Here is a 23,259-nt window from a genome sequence, read left to right on the forward strand (position 1 = left end):
GCCCTTCCTTGGAAAGGAGTCGCCCTTACGGGGTGCGATGATAGGGGCTTTGCCTTTGGCCTCATGCAATGTTTGGCGAAGTCCTTTAGGTCCTCCAGAGATGACTTCTGGAAGAGCTCCCTCCACCTAGCGAGCCTGTTCTTCAGTGCATGTGGAGTCAGCGCATTGCACACAGAACACCCTCCCCAGCCATGGTCAGGGAAAAGGCAGCAGAGGCAAAGGGCATGGGGGTCAAACATGGGGAAGAGCCCCTCGCAGGCTGGACACCTGCTGAAGCCCGCTGAAGTCGACATGCGCTGGGTAGGAGTGTGGCGTCGGAGGACCAAGTACCTATTGAAAAGAAAAAGACAAAGCTAGAAGAATATCCATGGAAGAGCGCGTGGTATTACATGGCCGAAACCAAACCCAGGAGAACTAGAGAATTTGTCCTGTTCCCAGTCGATGCAGAAAAGGGGACTGAGGAGTGGCGCCAGTGGGTGGAGTCAGGCGAGCGCATGCTTCCAGGGCCGTGCCTTGTGCGCCTCTAAATTTAAAGGGGAAGAAGATTTTTCTGGTGAAAAAGGTTCTGTCTCCCGCCCTTCGCAAGGGACGCCCATTCAGTATGGAGGAAAGGGGACGGGACATAAGAGTTTCAAATAAGAAAAGCCTATTAAATTCCCAGGACAAAGCCTTGTGAACAAGCCTGACTTATGGGCAGCCCCCAACTTTTAAAGTCCTTCTAAAGAGAGTATTTTCTTATAAAATAGGAACTAAAATCCCAACAAAATGAGATTCATGCTGTTCAGAGATTAGGATCTGAATGGACCAAATGTCAAAGCTCTGTTCTCACCACTCTCTGAATTCAAAGAAAAATTATTGCACATATCCGTCACCTTTCGACTCTGACCCCTTCTAAAAGTCAACCAGTTTGTCAGCTAATGCAATGAGACCAAAGGTGTCATATCACTCAAATCGATCATTGACTGATAGGCTTTTGCTGGCATAATTTTGTTACCCCAGAAATTAAACTAAGGCTATAACTCCTTAGGAAGCGATGGGCTATTTAAATTACCATTCTAAATTGTTGCATTTAAAAACAGTTGACGACATAAGTCCACAATCATCCCACTTATCAAACTAAAGGGTGTGTTGCAACTGTGATACTCCTAACAGACAAGTACATTTGAATTTCCTATTTCTAATACAATTATTAATATGTATAACTTTATGAATAAATGTCTGAGTCAACTGCATATTCAGAACCATAGCAGATTTCAGAAATCCATATTTCGAGGTGGCAGGTCGCTATCATTAAGTATGGAATAAAAACCATCTTGGATTCAACAGTAAGATCAAATTGTCCTGCCACTTTATTTTCTGGCCACATTTATAGAAATGGTGATTATCCAATAAAGACTGGGTTGTGAAATCTATGGGAGTATTTGACTATCAAGCAAGCTAATGGAAAGACTTCGCCTATCGAAAACTGACCGACATCACCCAAAAGGTAACTAAATAAATCCTGTAGAATAATTACCCCGATTAGTCCCTGGGGTACGGGGGAATTAAAGAATTGATTTCCACTGGGGGTGGAGTGAACTCTTTCCAAACAGAATACCTTATTATAGTGGAAAAATACACTGTTTTGTAGATTACACTATGTCCTCCGCACAGGGTGCAGGATCTGATAAACATTCACAGAATGAGAATAGGGTAATTGCTAGTGTGAGTTAATTCCTTGTTCATTGTATTTAAAACTGAAGATTACCTTTAAATAGAAAAAGAAAAGCAGTTTCTGTGCTCTGTACGCTGTGCAAAATAGGGAACGCTTCTCAGCGTTGAATAGTATTTTGTAAAGGATAGTTGAATAGTACCCAAATTGATTTGACTAATATAGTCAACATTGAGTGGTGGTCCAAAGGAGCCTTGCATCATAGCCTTATTAGAAATTACTTTATAATGTGTTATCTCTGAAAGCCACAGATACACTTCAAATTATTTTAAAGTAAGTGAGTTTAGCCATCCTAATTTCATTACCATTGAAAGATAATCCAAATATAAAAACACCCTCTCCTCTCTCTTGATTCTTGAATTGGCAAAGTGAATCCTAGTCGTAGAAAACACAAAACGATTTCCCTACCTTGGGGGTGAACCGACATCCTGCTCGTTCTAAATTGAGAGCACTATTTTTCTGAACTAAACCTGCTGAATGGGATCAGATGCATTCTGATCTACATTTGAAACGCATGCACATTTGTTCGGCCCTGGCTGCACACAAAAACCCAAGACATCCATCTTCACTCTCTTCTACCCCACAGCATACACCTACCCCGGAGCCTCCCTTGGCCCACCCTCTCCCATACCCATCTCACCTGATGAGGTCACCAGACAAGTCCGGTCTATGATGGCCTCATGCAAATAGGTGGACCCCTGCCCCTCAAAAACCATCAAAGACAATGACACCCTCGACCCAGCCTTGGCTGATCTTTGCAATCTCTCCTTTTCCACTGGAGTTTTCCCAACAGCCCTCAAGCACTCCCTTGTGCATCCCTTACTCAAGAAACCCTATGCTGACCCCACCGTCCCGGCAAACTACCGCCCTGTCTACATCACTCCCTTCTTGGGAAAACTTCTAAAGTTGGCCATCACTCAGCTGACACTCGATACTGAATCCATTGGCTGCTTCCATGACGGTCAATCTGCCTTTCGAGCATCCAGGGGCACAGAAACTGCTATTCTGAACACCCGTGAGGACTGGTTCTCAAATCTTGACACCAACACTCCCTCTTGTCCTCATTCTCCTTGACCTCTCCTCTGCCTTTGACACGGTTAACCACAACATCCTGATAGCACATCTCCGTGACACCCTGGCAATCAAAGGTCAGGCTCTGACATGGTTAGTCTTTCAGACCGATCATCCCAGGTGGAACTCCGAGCTTTTCTGTTAACTATTGCTCTCTCAACTTGTGGCATTCCCCCAGGATCTAACCTCTCCTCCTGTTTCTTCAACGTCTATATGGCTGCCTTAGCACGTGTGATTGCCACTTTCTCCTCTAACTTCCAGTGTTAGGCGGATGACAACTATCTTTCAGGCTACCCTCAGCCACCGCCTCCTCCTCGCTCATATCTGACCGACTGTCCACTGTTCAGTCATGGTGTGCTGCAAACGACCTCTGCTTCAAAGCCAGTAAAACTGAGATTGTTCTCATTGGGACCCCTGCTCCCGCCTTCCCACTTCTCGCTCTCGTCTGCCTCCCTTGGCCCTGCGCCCGCATCCACATGCAAGGCAAAAAACCTCAGAGTCATCTTTGATTCCACCCTCTCCTTGCACATCTCTGGCATCTCTAAAAAAAATCTATCAGCGACACCTCAGAGGTACTCTTCCTTTTCTCACTTTCTCCCAGCAGCTCACTGTCTCCAGAGACCTGGTTCTCTAGGCTGGATAATTGCAAAAGCCTTTTCCTCAACCTCCCTTGTTCGGCGATGTGCCCTCTGCAACTCATCCAGAACAGAACCACAAGACTTGTCCTTGGCCTCAAGCCCAGGGACTGCATCTCTCTGGTGCTGAAATCACTGCATCAGCTCCCTGTGGCTGCAAGGATCAAGTTTAAGACCCTTTTCATTGTCCACAAGGCTTTCTGGGGCCAACCTACCTGCAACGCTGCCTACCTAAATACTGTCCCACACGAGCCCTCCGCTCATCTTCCTCCAACCTTCTGCGAATGGCATTCTCTGCGCTAACCCCAGTCTCCACCGAACGGTGCACTTGGACCCCCCCCCCCCCGGCCCTGTTGACCCTATATGCAGTTGCACGAAGGAGTGAGCGTTTTTCTTGAGCGGTTTGAAACACTACCATGTGTATAGGCGCTATATAAATAAATACAATACATGGTAGAAGCCCACAACTCCACCCACACATTGGGAAGGATCAGGGGGGTTGAACTAAATATGTATGCTTAAATGCAATTTCCCTATGTGACTCTGGTACCAATACTCGTTTTTGATAATGCGCGAAAATAAAGTGCGTTGATCTGGCTAACTATTAACTGAAGCACTTTTTGTTTACATGTAAACTGGAAGGAGCTTTAATATACTGACTGATAAGCAGCATTGAGGTCAAAGATGTAGTGTTTAAAGGTGGCCTTGCATTATTTAGAATCAAAGTTAGAAACATTTTAAATAGTTCTGCTGTGTAACTGAACGTGTACATTGTATTTAGTGAGATTGTCACAGGTAGGACAGGTTTAGTAGGGTAGTATACCTATGCAATGTGTATCGTATACCTTGTGGTGACTTTCCCTGCATAAATAAAAAGAACCACCTTCTGTTTTCATTTAAATACATTTGAGTTTTAACCATAAACCCAGCCTGTTTCTTGTCCCATAATTGTGGAGAGGGACAGTATACTACGAGTTATATCAATGATGGCCACCTTGTGAAACGATTAATATATTAACTACTTACTTATCAAATCATTACATGACAATCCAAGCAAAAGGGAAAACTCACGAGCAGGTGATTTGACAACCATCACATCTGCCAAGCTCCACTGATCAGCATTAGTTCATACGTGGCATAGAAAAGATCATAGATTTGGCTTACTAAGATTGGGATGAATGTCTGCAGGAACTCAACCAAAAGGTCAACTTTTTTCAAGCAAACCATAATTAACACCTTAAGGTACCTAAAACATGAACATGTTCCCAGAGAAAACACATATTTGATAAATATTACCATATCTAAGCTTTCTGTATCAATCAACAGTGCAAAGGAATATTTAGATAGTTATCAGGTACAAAGGTCAACCGACAAAAGAGAAAGGACCTAAAGTTATACTGCCATGGGTTAACCAGTTCAAAGGCAAAGTTGAACATTTCATTTCAAATCACAAGTGGACAGAGAAAAGGTACAAGATAAGTAAAGAGGATGATTGTTAGGAAAAACAGAAATGTAAAGTTATCATGTTATTTAAGTTGGGAGTAAAGTAGGGAAAAGGAGTGGAAATGAGTGCAGGGGTAGACCTACCACTGCCATTAATACATGCTATAAAGTGTTGAGTCTCAGACTGATGTCGACCATTAGACATGGAAACTTTAGAACAAGCTTCTGAGTCAGTAGTTGAGGTGAAATGTTCCTGAAAAAGGTAACATTTGTAACTTCTATAAAAAAAAAAAGGGTACTTTAAGTTGCCCATACCTCATTTTCGGACATCATACCCGGAGTTAGCAAGGGACCAGTCCCCAAGGAAATAACCAAAACTTCATCAGGAAGAACTTCCTGAATATTTTCTTGAGATGAGCCTTCATTATCTGGGTGCTGCTCTACTAGATTTGTTTTGCTCCTGCTTCGAGTAGCTGCTGAATTAAAAAACATAAGAAATGTTATTACACATTTAATAATCAGGAAACAGGGCAAACAGATGTAACAAGATGTAACTATGGGAAGCCAGAGTTAAGTGACAGCATAGAGGCCATAAAATGTGGTACCAGCGCATGCTTAACATAGAAACATTGATAAGGGGTGGAAGAAAATAGGCTTTACGCAGCTAGCAGTGTTATAGATGATTACTGCAGATTGTGTTGCTGAAACACACGTCCTTAAAGGCGAAATCTTCCCATCAACTTTTTTCAAAGGTTTTGCACCAATGCTGAGCACCTGGATCACAAAGTTCATCAATCGCTCCTTCACAGAAGCCTATGTGCTAGAAGCGATTAAGGAAGCATGGATCAGACCTTTATTGAAAAATTAAAAGCTTGACCCACTTGTTCCTGGCAATTACAGACCAATTACAAACGTGTCCTTTATCCTGAAAATAATTGGTATGTTGGCATGTTCCCAGTATGATGCCTTTGTAGAAGCACACAATATTTTGGCAAAGGAGCAATCGGGTTTCCGGGCAAACCATGGAACGGAAACGGCTCTATTGGACCTAAATAACCATATTTCTGAAATCATTGACGGAAATGTGGCTTTGGTTGCTCCTATTGGACCCGCCGTCTGCACTTGAGCTGGTCGACCATGACCTGCTTGCGGACAGACTAGAACATGTTGGGAGATGTTCGCCCATGGCAACATCCTGGCTCGCATCTTTTCTAGGCCCTAGAATGGCATGTGTGGCTAGAGGAGAAGCCCAATCACAGAAGACACCTTTAATATGTGGTGTCCCCAAGGGATCCTGTTTATCTCCCCTGTTATTTAACATTTACGTTAAATGTCTATGTGACCTTCAGTTACTGGGAGTGAAATTTGCCAACTATGCAGATGATAACCAGATAGTATTTAAGCTATATGGGGTCTGTGAGGAAGACGTAGAAAATGTAAATAAAGTCTTCAGGGCAATCCGGAAATGGATGGACCTAAACTCCCTAGCATTAATGGACTCTACGACAGAGCGACTTACTCTAGGAACACCCCATAGACTGAAGAATTTAGATCCACAATACAAAGGTTTTGGATTAATGGTAACTCCATCACAGTGTCGGACTCAGCAAAGACATGGGGAGTCTATTTTTTTTACTCCCACCTTTCTTTTCAAAAACATGTTTCCCATCTAAAATCTTTGTGTTCATATTATGTACATCTATTGTGGCAGATTCGCCCCTACTTATCTGAATCTAACAGGGCACCAAATGCGGCAGCCATAGAAAAACAAAGTTGGATTACTGTAATCGTCTTCTAGGGACATCAAAAGGCAACATTAGGAGACTTCAAGTCCTGTAAAATGGCGCAGTTCGAGCTGTTTGCGGCCTTGATGGCCGATCCCGTGTCTCAGACTATCGCAGGAAACACTGGCTCCTGTTTGAACAATGCATCCAATTCAAAGGCACCGTCCTGGTATTCAAATGCCTGACGGGCAAAGCTCTATTTCCACCAGAGTGAAAAAAAACTCCCTCCCATCAGGCACTATGCTCAAACAACAAGAAGCACCTGGAACAGCCTTGTGTTGTCCTGAAAAAGCTTGGTGGCACACGCTTTAATGCCTGGGCCCAGTTTCTCTGGAACTCGCTTTTTGGACATTAAGCATTGCATCTCCACTCAGCACTTCAGGAAACGTTTACAAATGTTTCCCTTAGATAAAAAAACTAAACTGAGGTGTTTAGTTAAATAGCATTCTGGTAGACCCTTTTTGGTGTAGCATGTTGCATTTGCAGCACTCTCTGTTCTATGACCATCTGTCTGTAGCACCCTGAAGCCTTTGGGCGAGTGGCGCTATACAAACAATATTTTTGTTTGTTAGTAGTGTTCAGCATTATAATTGTTCTTTTATAACGCACTTAACACCGGGGACCAGTTTCTAAGCGAGAGTCCAGAATTCAAACCTGTGTTGCTATGCGTTGTCTTGCTTACAAGACAAACGCGTTGCCCCTGATCCTCCCGGTCTGATCATGGATCATGATCCGGTAACTTGAAAAATTGCTTTATCAGCTTATTTTGTAATTTACCATCCAGCTATGTTCATAAATTACATTGATGGGGTGACCCCAACAATGACAATATGACTTTAAACAGCGCATCTTGCACTGCAACCCAGACATGACAGTGTATGCCATCACTCCTGCTACATTTGCCATTCATTTAGAAAGGCCGTCAAGTAATATAGTTTCACTTCCACCTAGAAAGTGAAACAGGACATCATTGACTGACTTTAGCTGCGGCTGATTTCTAGAGTGTGCTGAACCATCTGACCTCTAGGAGGTAATGGTGGCAGAAACACTGCCACCAGTGCATCTTCAATTTCACTGCAGCCCTCAGCCCTGCCATCACAAATGCTCCAACTGGCATCAAGTGACATTATGTGTAAGCGGTCACATGGCCTTGGCCTTCAATTTTAGCTAACAGCAGAGGGAGTCCAGCCCAGTTGTCGTTTGAAGAAAGGAATTTAAGGGACATCTGTAAAAAGTCCTCTGTTTTAGGCTGTTCGAGCCAGCGTGTTTTTGTGTATACAATTGTGGCAAAACATTCATCCTAAACAAATGATTACTACGGAGAGGTATTAGCCTATGAAAACAAAACGTAATCATTGATAGTTTTAAACCCCGTTATTGCAGCATTTTGTACAGGTCACTCACCTTTGAACTTCTCCATGGGCTCATTAAATGTTGGACTGTTAAACCCAGTCTTTTAATGACTGGTTGGAATATTTGACATTGGATAGATTTTCTATTACAGAAAGCTGGCTTTATGGTAATACAGAATTAAATGCTGCCATGGGGTATGAATACTTGCTGCACCCGTGAAAGAAATGGGGGCAGCCACCATTTGTTTCCCCGAGTCACTACAGCATTATCCCCACCATTACATGCTCCCTTTCGAGCATCTCACAGTGAAGTACATAGCAGGCTGTGTCTTTTCTGTATGTACTGATAACATATCGTCGTCCTCGTTAATGTATGAATGTTTTAATTCATTTGCAAAATTACTGCAAGTTATTTCAGCAGATGGGTTCCAAGATTTTCATTTTGGGTGGTTTATATTGGATGAACCAAACAGGATTATTTTATTCCACATCCAATTTGTTAGGTTCTATGGAGTGTGCGGAAGGCGCAACATGTTCGAGACTATTTTCTAGATTTGGTGTTAGATTTTCATTTACCTTTGACCAATACTGCCATAGCCCCTGTATTACCATCTAATCATTCATTGATGACTTGATCAAGATTAGTTGAACAGAATGATTAACAAACTTTTTCCATAACCAGAAAATTAATTTTCTAAATTTATGGACACAATTAATGGACTATTTAGCTCCTATTCAATTAAAAAAATTCTCACAAGCAGACTGTAAAACCTTGATATGCACCAGATTTTCACCTCCTAAAACAAGGTTGTGCATTAGAACAATCAAGGATAAAGACATACTATGAGGCTGATCTTGCAGCATGCATGAACACTCCAGGAAAGCATTTGTTTTCTACAAAATATGACTTTATGGAGATTGTATTGTATTATCTGAACACAATAGAGTAGTTGAAAGTCTACAAAGCTACCTACTGAAAGTCTGGATTCCAGTAATATTTCACTAACTCGAGATCTTTGTGATCTGTTGAGTGCCTTTACTTAAATTTTTTTTACATGAATATACAGGATATTATGATAGTAGGTCTTGTGTTGTAGAAGTCTGACAATTGTTACCATTCTCTGAATGTCATTTTGACAGGGACATGATTCTGAAGACTTTGGCTCAAAATCAGATTTAGCAGGGACAGCTCGTCCATAATGGGCAACGGGGTGTCGACCCACCCATTTTAGACGACCAGCCGTAAAGCCAGGGAAGTAAAAGGTTTATGCTACTTACCTGTAACTATTGTTCAACATGGGTCTGACATGGATTCACATGCTCATGAATATTTCCTGCCAGGCTGGGAAGAAAAGTTTGACTTTCACTTTAAAACTTTATTTCTCCTCTAAATCAATCACTGTCATCTGGGTCATACTGCCCCCATCCAATGACAGTCCTCTCCCTAAGCCCCACCTCCTGCAGCCACCTTCAGATTTGGTAAGCACGTAAAGTGGCAGTATGAGAAAGAAGGGCCGGAGGGAGGGGTCGCATGCGACTCCATGCCAGACCATTGCTGGAGCACAATAGTTACAGGTAAGTAACTTAAACCTTCTCCAGCATGGGGAATGGCATGAATTCACATGCTCATGAATAACGAATACACAGCAGTACACATTAAATAACCACGGCAGGTGGCAAGGCTCAACAGAATCAACACTTAACCCTGCAACAGACTCACCTCAAGCAAACAGGTTACGTAGCACTGCCTGGCCAACTCTCGGACTCCTCTCTGGAATCCCTGTTGACGCAGTGGAACCTTGTGAAGGTATGCGGGGACCTCCACATTGCAGCCCTGCAGATGTCGAGCAGGGGCACACCAGAAAGCAACGCCGTTGTTGCAGCAATCACTTTGGTGGAGTGGGCTCTGACAGCCCGGCTATCCAGTCAATGACAGCGCATGATGAAGCCAGAGAGCCATCTTGAGATGGAATCCCTGCACAAGGCCGTCCCATGGTCGATAGGACCAAGTCCACAAACAACTGAGAAGTCTTCCGAAAACTCTGTGTGCGTGCCACGTACAATTTCAAGGCGCAAGCAACATCCAGCAAATGCAAGGTCCTCTCCGGTGGCAACTAAGGGTTTGGAAAGAAAACAGGCAACACCAAAGTCTCGTTGAGGTGGCAATCCGTCGGGACCTTTGGCATGAGTGTGGGGTGCGTACGCAGCACCATTGTCAATTAGTGGAAAATCAGATACGGCTGCTTGCAGGACAGGGCCTGGATCTCACCCACTCGTCTGGCTGAGGTGATGGCCACAATGAACGCCGTCATTCACAAGAGAAACCTGTGTGGAGCTTGCTGCATAGGTTTGAAAGGTGCTGCCACGAGTTGTCAGGACTACCTTGAGTTCCCATGCCGGGGCAGGCGCCTTCACCGACGGGAAAGATCGAAAAAGCACCTTGACGAGTGTGGGACCACAACGAGGATATTCTCAGGGATCTGGTGTTGCGCGAGATGGTCGCCAGATGTACCTTGATGGAAGCGTAAGCCAGACCAGCTTTTGTCAAAGAAAGCAAGCTTGGAATAATCTGTTGTGACCCTCTGAGGGGTAATCTTCTGCGAACGGCACCACGTAGAAAAACGCTTCCACTTATGGCAGTAGCACTGTGTCGACGACGCCCTGGCTTTGGCGAGGACCTCCCTGCAGTCCGCTGGCATTCAGAGATCCTGGGTCATGAAGAAGGACTGCCCTTTCCTCCTTGGTGAGCAGATCCGGAAGTACCAGCAACTGGAAGTGCAGATACCACATCTTCCTCGGTCACGCCAGGGCGAGGAGTATCATCTTGTACCAACACTGTCCGAGTGTGTTTATCACACATAGCAGGAGAGGAACCGGGGAAAATCATACAGAAACAGACCTTCCCACAGGAAGGAGAATGCGCCCCCTCCACCCCCCCATGCTCCTCGGTTTGTGGAATCTGCTGGCAAACCTCTGTGGTAAGAAGATCGATTGGAGGTCTTCCCTATTTGACGAACAGAGGGTCCACCTAATCCTGACTAAGTTCCCACTTGTGGCGGGAGCGCAGTTCCCTGCTGAGGGAGTCGCTGATTGTGTTCTTGACGCCTGCCAGGTGGAACGGGATGAGGAACATCCCATGTCCGATGGCCCAATGCCACAAGCTCCGAGCTTCCTTGGAGAGTGATGGGGATTGAGTGCCCCCTTGTTTCCTGATGTAGAACATGGTGATGGTGCTGTCCGTGAAGATGCTCACCGCCATGCCTCTCAATGATGGTAGGAGAGACTTGAGGGCCCAGAACACTGCCCGTAGCTCCAGGATGTTGATGTGCAGATCCTTCTCCTACGGAAGCCACAGACCTCTGGCGTGTAGTAGTCTGGTGTGAGCTTCTCAACCTTCCAGAGAGGCGTCTGTGGTAACCGTCTCCTGGTATGGTTTGAAATCCCGCCCCACCTCTATCACCCGCCGGAACTCCTCGTTGAGGGGGGGGTAGGGGGGGGTGAATCTTGTTCACAAAACTCCCAGGCAATTGCAGCCAAGAATTCCTGTAGGGGTCGCATTTGCAACCTGCAGAGACTGACTAGGAAGATGCGGGACGACATCATGCCCGGCAATGACTTGATGGCCTGTACCGTGGCAGTCTTTGGTGACAGTCGCTGCACCTTCCCTTGAATGTCCGCTAGCCTCTCATCCGAAGGGGATGCCAGGCAAATCACGGTGTTGAGTCTTGCGCTGAGGAACAGCGCGTTCTGCGATGGCATTTAGCAGGACTTCTGATAGTTTACGGAGTACCCCAGCTCTGTCAGTAGCCGGACGGTTTCCTTCGTGTGCTCGTCGGCCAAGCACTCGGCAGCGGTCACATATCAGCCAATTGTCCAGGTACAGGTATGCCCTGCAGAAGCAGGTGGGCCACCACCGGGGCCAGGCATTTTGTGAACACCCTTGGGGCAGACTTTACGCCAAACGGTAGGGCCTTGAACGGGTAGTGTTGGCCTAGTACCATGAACCGTAGGAACTTCAGAGGTTTTCTGTGGATGCCTAGCACGTGTTGGCCAAGCAAGTGTTGCAACGTGACCATCCTGAATTTTTGGGACTTCAGGTACTTGTTCAGATGACGAGAATCTAAAATGGGTCTCCACCCCCGGTCTTCTTTCTGACCAGAAAGTATCTGGAATAAGACTCCAGAGCCCAGGAGCTGTTGGGGAACGAGCTCTATCGCCCCTTTCTGTAACATGGTTTGCACTTCTTCTAGGAGCTGAAGGATATGCTGCTACCAACGAGGAACTGGTGGAATACGAGGGCATCTGTGTTGGAACTCCAAGGTGTGTCCCGGGCAAGAGCGTCCAGCACCCATCTGTCGGTAGTGATCTTCCACGGCTTTCCGCTGGGGTGCACGAGTGGGCCCCGATGTCTTGACCGGTTCAGGCTTGCTTGAGTGCTGGCGCCCTGCGGGCGACGGCCACACTGACCTCCGCTAAGGTAGGCCTGGGACCGACCCCTGTATACTTCCTGTGTGGAGGATCGGGGAGGTTGCCTGTACGATGTGGAGTATCCCTTGGATGATCGCGACTTTCCCATGGAGGAGTGAAAAGATGAGCAATGCCGCTGCATAGTGCCAAGGGAACGCGCCGTCTGTGTCCTTTATGGCTTGAAGGGATTAGTCGACCATCTTCCCGAAAAGGTTTTCGCCGTCGAAATGCATGTTCAGCACCTTTGCATTCACATCCTGGTGAAAGTTAGTGGCCTTCATCCATCCCTGCCAACGAAGCAAACACTGTTTCACATCTGTCGGAAGCCTGTGTCGGTGAGGTCCACTGCCACCATAATAGCATGGTCCGATGCCACCTCCCCATACTGGAAGAAGGAAGAGAGCTTCGGGAAGGAATTCCAGGAGAGGGACCAGCTTCTACCAGAGCGCACGGTCGTCTTGAGACAAGATAGCCAGAGCATTTCATTGTGGATGCCGATGTGCAAATGACACTGCCCCATGGCGTCTATCTTATTGCCCCCATTGTCAGGGGACCGATGATGGGGAGGCCGGGTTGGCTGACCGTTTTCTTGCGGCAGCCGACTCTACCAAGTCCGGTGACGGTTGTGCCCTCAAGCACTTGGATGCAGAGTCCAGCACCCTGTATTTCTTCTCCAACCTGTCAGTCGGGTGCAGCCGTGCATGGGTTTTTCATGAGGGCACTGACATGATAGTCTTCCTCCTGGACTCACGTCACTGCAATAGGAAGCCCTCCTTTTTCGTTTCCTCGTTGCAACAGCTCAGAGGCCCTAGAGATCCTCGAGTGGAATGATTCTACCTCATCTGGTGGAGAGCCTCCATGAGGAGCGTCCAGGTGCGGTGATTCGTTGTCCACTAGGACGAAGTCCTCATCTTCGTTGGTTCCCGTGTCCATACCAGTGTCTGTGTGTGTATCCGGGTCCACTGGAGGCATCGGGTCCCAACGTGGTGGAGGAGGCTGATGTGCTGGCGTTAGGTGACACTTCTTATGTGGAGGCTGGTCAGAGGCCTGCGGTACAACGGGTGCCGGTGTTTGAGGCAACCTTTGCTGGTGTGGATAATTGGCAGGAGATCCATGGATATGTCCCTCAGCTGTGGAGTGAATGATGAGTCCTAGGCCCTGAGCCAACTTCCTCCTCATGGACTGTATGGACGGATGCTTGGTCGTCGTCCGTGGAGTATGGAACCTTGGAGAGCTGCTTTGGGGCCTCCTCGCCCACCTCGGCCCCCCTCTTTTCCCTCCTGAGTGTTCTGTACCGGGTTGTGAAACAGTGCACCTCCCCAGGGTGCCCGCGGCTGTGTCATGCCTGAGAGGCAGGGATACTCTGCGCTGTAGGTACCACCCTTGCCAGGTCGATACCACCCGCTGTAGCGGTCATCGCAAAGGTTGCCGACGAAGCGGTCGACTGATTTTGGCTGCACTGGGAGACCACCTTTGCTTCTTCCGGCCTTTGTTTCTCGGATTTGTCCCGCAAATTGGCCGGGTGGAGGACATCTTCCGAGTAGGAACCCAATGGCGGGCTGGCTGAGCTCTATCCGACCTGGCACCCGCCTCAGCAGCGAATCCGGCAGAATCAGCCTTGCGGTTCTTGGCCTTATCTTGGACCCCCATGGATGTGGCATCCTCAAAGGCCTTCGACCTCCTCCCAGATGGAGACAGCTCCTCGGACCGACCAGTCCTGGGTGAGGCAGGACCCTGCTCGGAAGAGGGGCAAGGGCCCTTGCTCGTCTTGAGTCATGTTGCCAGCCTGTGTATGGGAGGACAGGTCGATAAAACCCCCCCCCTCACCTACATCGCCCACCTACGTGAAGCCCATGACTTGTCGGCAGCCCCCCATGCACCTGGGCCCGGGAGGCAGGGCGGCTGTGGATCGACGCGTGAAGCTGCACGAACACAACTTGTTATAGCATAACCACCATTTTGTAATGAGCAAAACTCCCATTTTGTTAAGGGTGACAAATCCCAACAGCGGCAGAACACCACACACAGAGCTGCAGCGTGGCCCCCACTTGACCGCACATGGAGGCCTGCATGTCCCCCAGCCTCCACCTCATGGCAGATCCACTGAAGGCCCGTTCTCACGAGTAACTAAATGGGAACAAATAAAACAAACACTATCATTTACCTTCCGCAGTACATCATTGCCCCAGCCATGACCAAACTCCTAGTTAAAGCCTGGAAAGTAACCGAGACCATCCCAATCCTACTTGCCCCGACCCTGCTTCTAACCCTCCGGGGCTTGCGATACATGGAGCGTGTGACCCCCCCCCCCCCCCCCACCCCAAGGTATTGTGTGCTCTGATATGATCACTTAAAAATATATGCCGTGTTGACTAACGTTTGCTGCTATTATGGAAAGTAAGTACCTGCATATGATGCGAGCAACACATGCCTGGATTACAATCGAAATGATGGGTAAAACACATTGCTCTCTTCGCTCCGAAGCACATCACCCAACCCAACGCTACCTCATGTTCGTATGTCAACAGCTGATATGTAATGTTTGTGTTAATGACAAATCCTCGGGGATGTGGCTCTACCAATGTAAACATATGTAAACAACCTTAATGTCCCCAGCATTAACACTCGCCCCTCAAAGGCACGGTGCACAGCATGTGCATGGAGACGCGCTCAGAGCTGCAAGGCCATTGCCCCCCTCCTCCCCACCAAGGGCCGCCGGCGCTCGCTGGTGTTCGAACAGCTCAGCCTCGCCTCCCCACATCCTTGCTGGACCCGCTTCAAGTATTTACCTCCCCCTGTTAGGGGCCGCCACGGCTGGGCCATGTGAATTATGAGCTACCTGGTCCTAAATGCCACCGCCTCCAGGGCACCAGCTACATGCCCCCCATGACCCAATGGTATTTTTGTTAACCCCAAGTTAACAGGCTTTGAAGTGAGACATCCACCCTTTTACTAACATATCATAAAACCATCCCTCACTGCATCCATCATGATAGAGTTACCACGCAATTTATCCTGTGCCCCCTGACAAGACACATGGACTCGTGGGACTAGGCTCCGTTCATCATGGGGGCCACTGTAAAGATGTATTATTGAACTTCCTATTACAGGACAACTGAAACTGTATAGTATAATATAATGAATGGCTGTGAGTGGGCACAAGGGCAAAATGTTACTATAGCCACCAATCATCCATACAAGCTGTGTCCGGCCCAGCACTCCACCCCGAAGAGCCCAGCTGACCTGTCCACCCCACGCTGCCACCACGTGGACTTCCGCCAATCCCGGAGCACCGGACATAAGGATTACATAGTAGCTAGTCTTCACCACTCAATCCCCACGACTATGTGCCCCCTATAACTAGTTCAGGCATGACGTATTTTTGTAATAAGTATGACTGTCTTTGCTATTGTCAGACTGAGCGCTCTCGGAGTTTGCAGAGTCCTTTGCATGTCCTATATTGATGTAGATAAAAAAAACCTTTACTTCACCCGCAGTTGGTCATGGTCTCATTCCCTTCTGGGGTGTGTCCTTTATTGCCTCTCATTAAGGGGGTGCCTGTTGGGGACACTTACATTCACCTGCTATAACTGTCCGCCTTCCTTTTCTTCGAGAAGTCCAGGCATATCTCGCACCCATCCTCGTTGTGGTCCGGGTGCAGGCAATAAAGACACTTTTGATGTTTGTCCTCCACAAAGACGTTCCTTAGCCCGCATTGGGTGCAGGGCCTAAAAATGGTCCTTCCCACTTTCTCCTCGGTCATGGTCAGCAGGTGCCAAGTAGGCCCTAGTCGGCCTTCCAGAAACTTCGACGAACAGCCCTTGAGCGGCGTGCAACTTCACAGACAACGGATCCCCGTTGCCGGCAGACGTAGATAGGAGCACAAGGGCTCAGATGGAACAAAAAGAGAACTTTTCAGCGTAAACATTTGGAAAAAAGTCCAAAATAGCTTGGAGAGCAACTCGAGGACTCCCAACACCTAAGTGTGCATTAAAAACCTGAAGATGGCTGTGAGAGGCGGAGATTAGGGAGAGGACCCCCAGCGATTGCTGCGACGACAGTGTTCCTTTGTTGGCAAGATTGTGTGCAGTATCCTTCGGAAGACTACAGCAACCTTGACCTCCTGGCAATAAGAACCCACATTTTGGTATAAGTCTGTACTACACAGGTTGGTAGTGTGGCTGAGCAGCCAGGCTTATCTCAAGGAGGAGTCAATGTGAGCAGTAAGGTTGTAACAGTTTCACAGTGAGAGTTATTCAAATAAACACTTACACTCAAGGTTTCCTTGATTAAACATATTTAACAGTCAGTTATATAAACCTTCATAAGGGAGCAAGACATGTAACAATTATAATATACTTCAAAACACAGTTTCTCTAAATCAGATGATACCCATTGGGGATGGCACACATACACTTCCTACACCCTCAAGTGACTTATGGGAATAGTTTCTTACCTGTAACTCCATTTCTCCAGCATTGGTATCTTTCATGGATTCACATGCTTAGAATATTCCCAGTCGTCAGACTGGGACCCCTCGGTACACATATAGCCTTTTCCAATAGGAAAACTTCCGACACTTTTGTGTCCTATCTACGTCCTTTTAGGACCCGCCTACGCATGCTCCGTAGGCCGTCCCAGTATAAGAGGCCGGCCCCCGCGGCTCCCCTTCAGATTTCGGCCCCTCCAAAGTAGGAAGGGTTAAACTTATCAAATACATTACATTCCGGGGAGGTTGGCGGGCGCATGTGAATCCATGAAAGATACCAATGCTGGAGAAATAGAGTTACAGGTAAGAAACTATTCCCTTCTCCAGCATTGATCTTTCATGGATTCACATGCTTAGAATAGATTGTATAGCAGTAACACTCGAGACTGCGGTGAGAATGTAATGTAATATACCCTCACCATACTACACAATGCATATGTACAGTAGGAATAAGTTAACTCATATAACCTTACCCACATAAAGTATACTGTCATTAAAAAGGTAGACAACAGATTTTCCACAGCGTGGAGCTTACCTTACTGAAACAGATGGCGCAGGACAGCTCTTCCCATCTACACCTCGTCCGCATGCTGCCTGGCAAGGCAGTAGTGGCGGGTAAACGTGTGGGGCACTGACCATGCCGCAGCTTGGCATATGTCCGTCAGCGGAATTCCTGCCCATAAAGCTGTTGCGGAGGACATCGATCTTGTAGAATGGGCTCTAGGATGTCCTTGCAGTGGCCTTCCGGCCTTAGAGTGACAAAACGCAATCGTCGATGAGACCCATTTAGAGATTGCTTTTCCTCTCGTCGACGGACCATATGCGACGAACATTTGTCGAGTAGACCTGAGTTCCTGTGTACTGCTCTCTGCCCTAATTTCCAGTGCTATGCGGACGATACCCAGCTCATTTTCAGGCTACCCTCAGCCTCCCCCTCTCCTTCCCTCATCTCTGACTGTCTGTCTGCTATCCAAGAATGGTGTGCCGCCAATGACCTCTGCCTTAATGCCAGTAAGACAGATTCTACTCATCGGTACTCCCACTCCCTCCTTCCCTGCAGCTCTCTGGCCTGCCTCCCTTGGCCCCCTCCCGGCTCCTACCGGCAAGGCAAAAAACCTTGGGGTCATCTTCGACTCCACACTCTCCTTCTCTCCTCATATTTCTGACGTCGCCAAGAGGTCACACTACCAGCTGCACCTCCTCAGGTATTCTTCCCTTCCTCTCGTTCCCCCAGAAGCTCACTGTCTCCCGAGCCCTGGTTCTCTCGAAGCTGGACTACTGTAACAGCCTCTATCTTAACCTGCCTGCCTCCACTCTCCGCCCTCTGCAACTCATCCAGAACAGAACTGCGAGACTTGTCCTTGGCCTCAAGCCCAGGGACCGTATCTCTCCAGGACTGAAATCTCTACACTGGCTCCCAGTGGCTGCGAGGATAAAATTCAAAACCCTCTGCATTGTCCACAAGGCCTTCTGGGGCCTGGGTCCTAAATACCTTCAACTCTCTCTTCCCAAATATCTTCCTTCCCGAGCCCTTCGCTCATCCGCCTCCAATTCCCTCAGGGTTAGCCGCTTCTCGAAGCATCGAGCTGGGGGTAGATCTCTCTCTGCGGCAGGGGCCTCCCTCTGGAACAGCCTTCCTGCCTCCCTGAAACTTGAGGAGAACCATCTCCGGTTCCGGAAGCACCTCAAAACCTTCCTCTTTGCTTCTGCTTTCTCTCTCCCTCTCCCCTGCTGAACAGCTAATAAATTCTTCACTGAAACTGCACTGATCCTGCAACTGGACCACTCTAAACGGCCTCGGTCGTGGGCCCAGCCACTCTCCACTTGCACTGATGCCCTGGAACCCCTTTGCACTGCGGGACTGTCTGTATCCCTACAGCCCACCCCCCTTCCCCAGCACTTGCTCTGCACTTACCTCGCACTTGCCACCAGCTGGCCCTATTTATTTATTTATTACTTTACGGCACTTACCTTGTACTGCACTTCCCCCCCCCCCCCCTTCCCATTGTACTTTTCCCCCTCCCCCACCCCTGCACTTGCGCAATCTGAATGACACCTGGCCTAGTAGGATCGTTGTCCGTCTCCCCTTGTCCCTCCCCTCCCTGCCTCGTCGCGCCTTGAAACACATGTGTATAGGTGCGTTACAAATACCATATCATATCATATCATACAATGTAGGTAAAATTTCAGAGCCCTCTTAACGTCCAGGGTATGAAGAGCTTTTTCTGCTGCCGATGATGGTGTGGCGAAGAAAGTAGGGAGAACAATGGACGAGTGTTTGTGATACACCGTTGGAACTTTTGGGACGAACATAGGATTAGTTGCCAGGACTACTTTGTCCTTAAAGAATCTTAGGTATGGCGGGTCTACGACCAGCGCTTGCAGTTCCGAGATTCTTCTAGCTGATGTGATAGCAATCAAGAATGCCAACTTCCACGAAATTAATTTTATGTCGGACGTGGCCATAGGCTCAAAAGGCGGTTCCATTAAGCCTGCCAACACTGTGTTGAGACTCCAAGTCGGGGGGAAACGTTTTACCGGGGGAAAATCTCAAAATAAACCCCTCATGAAGTGTTTTACAAGTCTGTCGCTAAATAGAGGAGATGACTGCCTCTTCCTTGTGAACCTCGAGATGGCCGCCAGGTGCACCTTTATCGATGTGAAGGATAATCCCCTCTCCGCCAAGAGGAGCAGGTAAGGTAGAACTTGTTTCGGCGTCACCAACAACGGTTGTAGGCCCTGTTGTCCTCTACACCATTCACAGAACCTCCGCCACTTATAGGAGTAAGATTTGTTTGTAGAAGGGGCTCTAGCCGCCTGCAGAATTTTTTGACAATCCTCCGAAACGTCTAAAGCACCGAACTCCGAAAAGTCAGGAGCCAGGCTGTAAGGTTGAGACTGTCCGGGTCGTGATGCCACACCGTGCCTTTGTCCTGGGATAGAAGGTTCGGGACTTTCGGAAACGCTATGGGATGTTCCAGCGACAGGTGAAGCAGGTCGGAGAACCACGGTTGCCTTGGCCAGTATGGTGTCACTAGAATTACCTGGCAATTGTAGCTGCGTATCCACTCTATTGTCCTCCGTATGAGGGGGAACGGGGGAAAAGCATAGAGGAACATGTCCGTCCATGGGAAGGAGAATGCCTCCCCCATGGAACCCTCTTGAGGCCATCTGCTTGCGAATTGCTCGCATTTCTTGTCTTTGGTCGCGAAGGCGTCCAGAGGGGGGGTGACCCCATTTCTCGAACACTCATCAGGTGAACTGTGTCCATTTCCCACTCGTGTATCTGGGCCATGCTTCTGCTGAGGGAGTCTGCTTGGCAGTTCCTCACTCCTGGGTGGTGATGAGCCACAATGGAAATTTCGTGCTTTGATGCCCAATGCCATGTTTTCTGGGCTTCTATGGAAAGAGTTCTTGATCGCGTCCCTCCTTGTTTCCTCAGATAAAACATGGCCGTTGTATTGTCGGTCAGTATTCGTACTCGCAAACCCTTGATGTGTGGTAGGAATGCCTTCAAGGCCCATCGTACTGCTCTGAGCTCTAACACGTTTATGTGTAGGAGTGACTCCGTTGGAGACGAGCAACCTTGCGTTTGGAGAGCACCCATGTGAGCTCCCCATCCGGTTAGGGACGCATCCGTGACTATGGTTCGCTGAAACTCCGGCTCCTGTAGGGGTACACCGTTGTTCAGATTGTGGAAACTCTGCCACCACTGAAGGGTCCGAAGCAGCTTGTCGTCGTACATGGTTATCCTGTCTGACCACGATCCTTGAGCCTGCGTCCATCGGTCCGCGAGGAATTCCTGGACTGGCCTCATGAATAGGCGACAGTTTTCCACCAGATGGATGCAGGATGCCATGGCCCCTAGGACCGAAACGTATTTTCTCACTGAGATACCTCTTGTTGCAGTATCTTCAGATGGGAATGAGCGGTGAACGCAGGTGGAATTTGCGGAGTGCTGTGTTTGAATTGTAGAGAGTGTCCGTTTCTTATAGTATCCAGCACCCATTGATCCGTCGTTATTCGTTCCCATTCGTCGACATATGCTGAAACTCTTCCCCCCAGAACGGTGTGTTGTATGTCACTGCTGATCTTTATTTTGCTTGTCTCTCGACGACGATGGAAATGATGGTCTTTTTCTGGAAGTCTGGAAGTTCCGGCGATGGTTTGCCGTTTGGGAGGCACGTCTGTATCCCTGGGAGGGGTAAGCCGATCTGCCAAAGGATCTGTCTCCAGACGCAGAGAATCTTGAATTACCTGAAGCCCCTCTAAAGGGACGAAAAGACTTGTAGCTTCTGCCACTCTGGAGGGCACCCAATGAACGTGCTGTGTCCGAGTCCTCTTTCATTCCCTTTAGGGCTTCGTCCACCTTCTCACCGAAAAGAAGGTCTCCCTCAAAGGGCATATCTAAAACTTTGCATTGTACTTCTGGCCTGAAGTAGGTACACTTAAGCCATGACTGTCGACGTAATACGACCCCATTATTGACTTGCTTGAAGCCTGATTCAGCGAGGTCCACCGCGATGTTTATTGCGTGATTTGAGGCTTCCTCACCCTCTCGGACAAGTAACATCGCTGCCTTCCTATGCTCTTCCGGAAGATGATCAAGCAATGGAGCTAGCCTGTGCCACATCTCCCTATCGTATCTGGCTACAATTGCCAGAGAGTTTGATGGCTTTACTGTGGTCGCTCCCACAGATGGCACTTTTTTGCCAAAGGCATCTTGGCGTCTCGCTTCGTTCTCAGGCGGAGTCGTGCACTTGTGCTGGGCCTTCGCCTTCCTCGCCGCTGCCGCCGACACCACCGAGTCTGACATTGGTTGGGAGGATAAACACTTGGGGGTCGACTCCGGAGCCTTAAACTTTTTTTCTAGGCGTCCTTTCACTGCCGGCTCTGAAAACGGGTGACGCATTGTCTGCAACCCCTCCTTCCACACATGGTCTAGTATTGGTATCGAGAACACCGACCTTCTCTTACCCATGTGGTCGAACAAAAAAACAGTCCTTTTTCTGTTCTTCCTGGGACAAACCAAATTCTTTGCATGCCCTCTCCATCATAGAATGGAATGACGCAATGTCGTCCAGAGGGGACGGGTGAGCTGGGCTTCTAGGGGTTTCCAACTCTGCCTCCGACTACCAGGTTGGATCCCTGGAGGGGGATGATGAGATATCCGACATGGCTCCCCTGTCAGACTCCGAATCTGGCAGCTCACCTTCCGCTTGTGCCAGTGCTGAGATTGGCGTGCGTAGGTGTGTCGGTTGACGGGACGGGCCCGGCTCGTCGACGGGTGACTGTGGCAGGTTTGCCTGAGATAGTCTCTGGTCCAATGACTAACAAAGACTGAAGTGGACAGAATTTCCAACGACAAAACAGATTGAGGATTGAGAAGAGGGGCAGATACCGGTATAACGGATCCCCTCGTCGACGACTTATCAGCCACTCGTAGCCCTAGGTCTGCTGGGCCAGCTATTCTTGTCCTCCGAGGACAGCAACACAGCCTGTTCTTGTAGTAAAGCATCCGGGGGGATCGGATCAAAAACTTCAGGCCTCCAGGCCTCCTGTAGGACCCCCATCGACGAGGCCATCGTCGACGCTGTTGTCGGGACAGTGGATGCCACCTGCGGAAGTGGCAGGGTGGAGGCCGATGACTGGACCGTCGTCGACGACGGTGACTTAGCAGGTGGTTTTGGCGGTCCCGCCTTTTCCACACTTGGCTTGCTTTTACTCGACTCGTGGTCGATCTATGATGATCGCCCGAGGAGGATTTCCTTTCCTTTTCATGCTTTTTTGATGAAGATGATTTCTTTGACGAGGAGTCTCTAGTTGAGTGACTACCAGACGACTCTTTTTCCGTCGGTCGAGATTTCTTCGCCGGTGGTTCCGACGAGGTAGCGCGGCATGATGTTTTCGTCGACTGTGTGGAGCCTACCTCCGAAGGGGAGGTATGCCCTCGCCCAATCATTCAGCCATGCCAACAGTCGTCGACTTCGGTCTTTGAGGGTTTTTTGAGAAAACCCTTTGCATATGTCGCAGTTATCCGCCGAATGATGAGGGTGGAGGCAATATATACAATCCATATGTCCGTCCCCCTCGTAAACTTTTTTCAAGCCGCACATCACGCATGGACGGAACAGCGCTTTTCCTGACACGGAGGACATTTTCTTTACTCAAATTCCAATAATGCAACCTTGTACAAAATAGTAAGACAACGTGAGGAGATCCCACTACTTTGGAGACGGTTGAAATCTGAGGGGGAGCCGCGGGGGCGGGCCTCTTATACTGGGACGGCCTACAGAGCATGCGTAGG

General features: G+C 48.4%; 1 protein-coding gene across 19 annotated transcripts in view; it reads right to left on the reverse strand.

Annotated features, from left to right (window-relative positions):
- Positions 1–23,259, reverse strand: part of GAPVD1 (GTPase activating protein and VPS9 domains 1) — a 1,092,811-nt gene that overhangs the window by 685,491 nt on the left and 384,061 nt on the right. For 14 of the 19 annotated variants that reach the window (XM_069609416.1, XM_069609418.1, XM_069609421.1 and 11 more), the window contains one exon: positions 5,176–5,336. In XM_069609416.1, the coding sequence (XP_069465517.1) occupies positions 5,176–5,336 (161 nt within the window). The remainder of the gene's footprint in view (positions 1–5,175; positions 5,337–23,259) is intronic. The other 5 variants (XM_069609426.1, XM_069609429.1, XM_069609428.1 and 2 more) reach the window with 1 other exon arrangement.

This window comes from Ambystoma mexicanum, chromosome 8 (genome assembly GCF_040938575.1).
Source record: "Ambystoma mexicanum isolate Mex_15411 chromosome 8, UKY_AmexF1_1, whole genome shotgun sequence".
NCBI lineage: Eukaryota > Metazoa > Chordata > Amphibia > Caudata > Ambystomatidae > Ambystoma > Ambystoma mexicanum.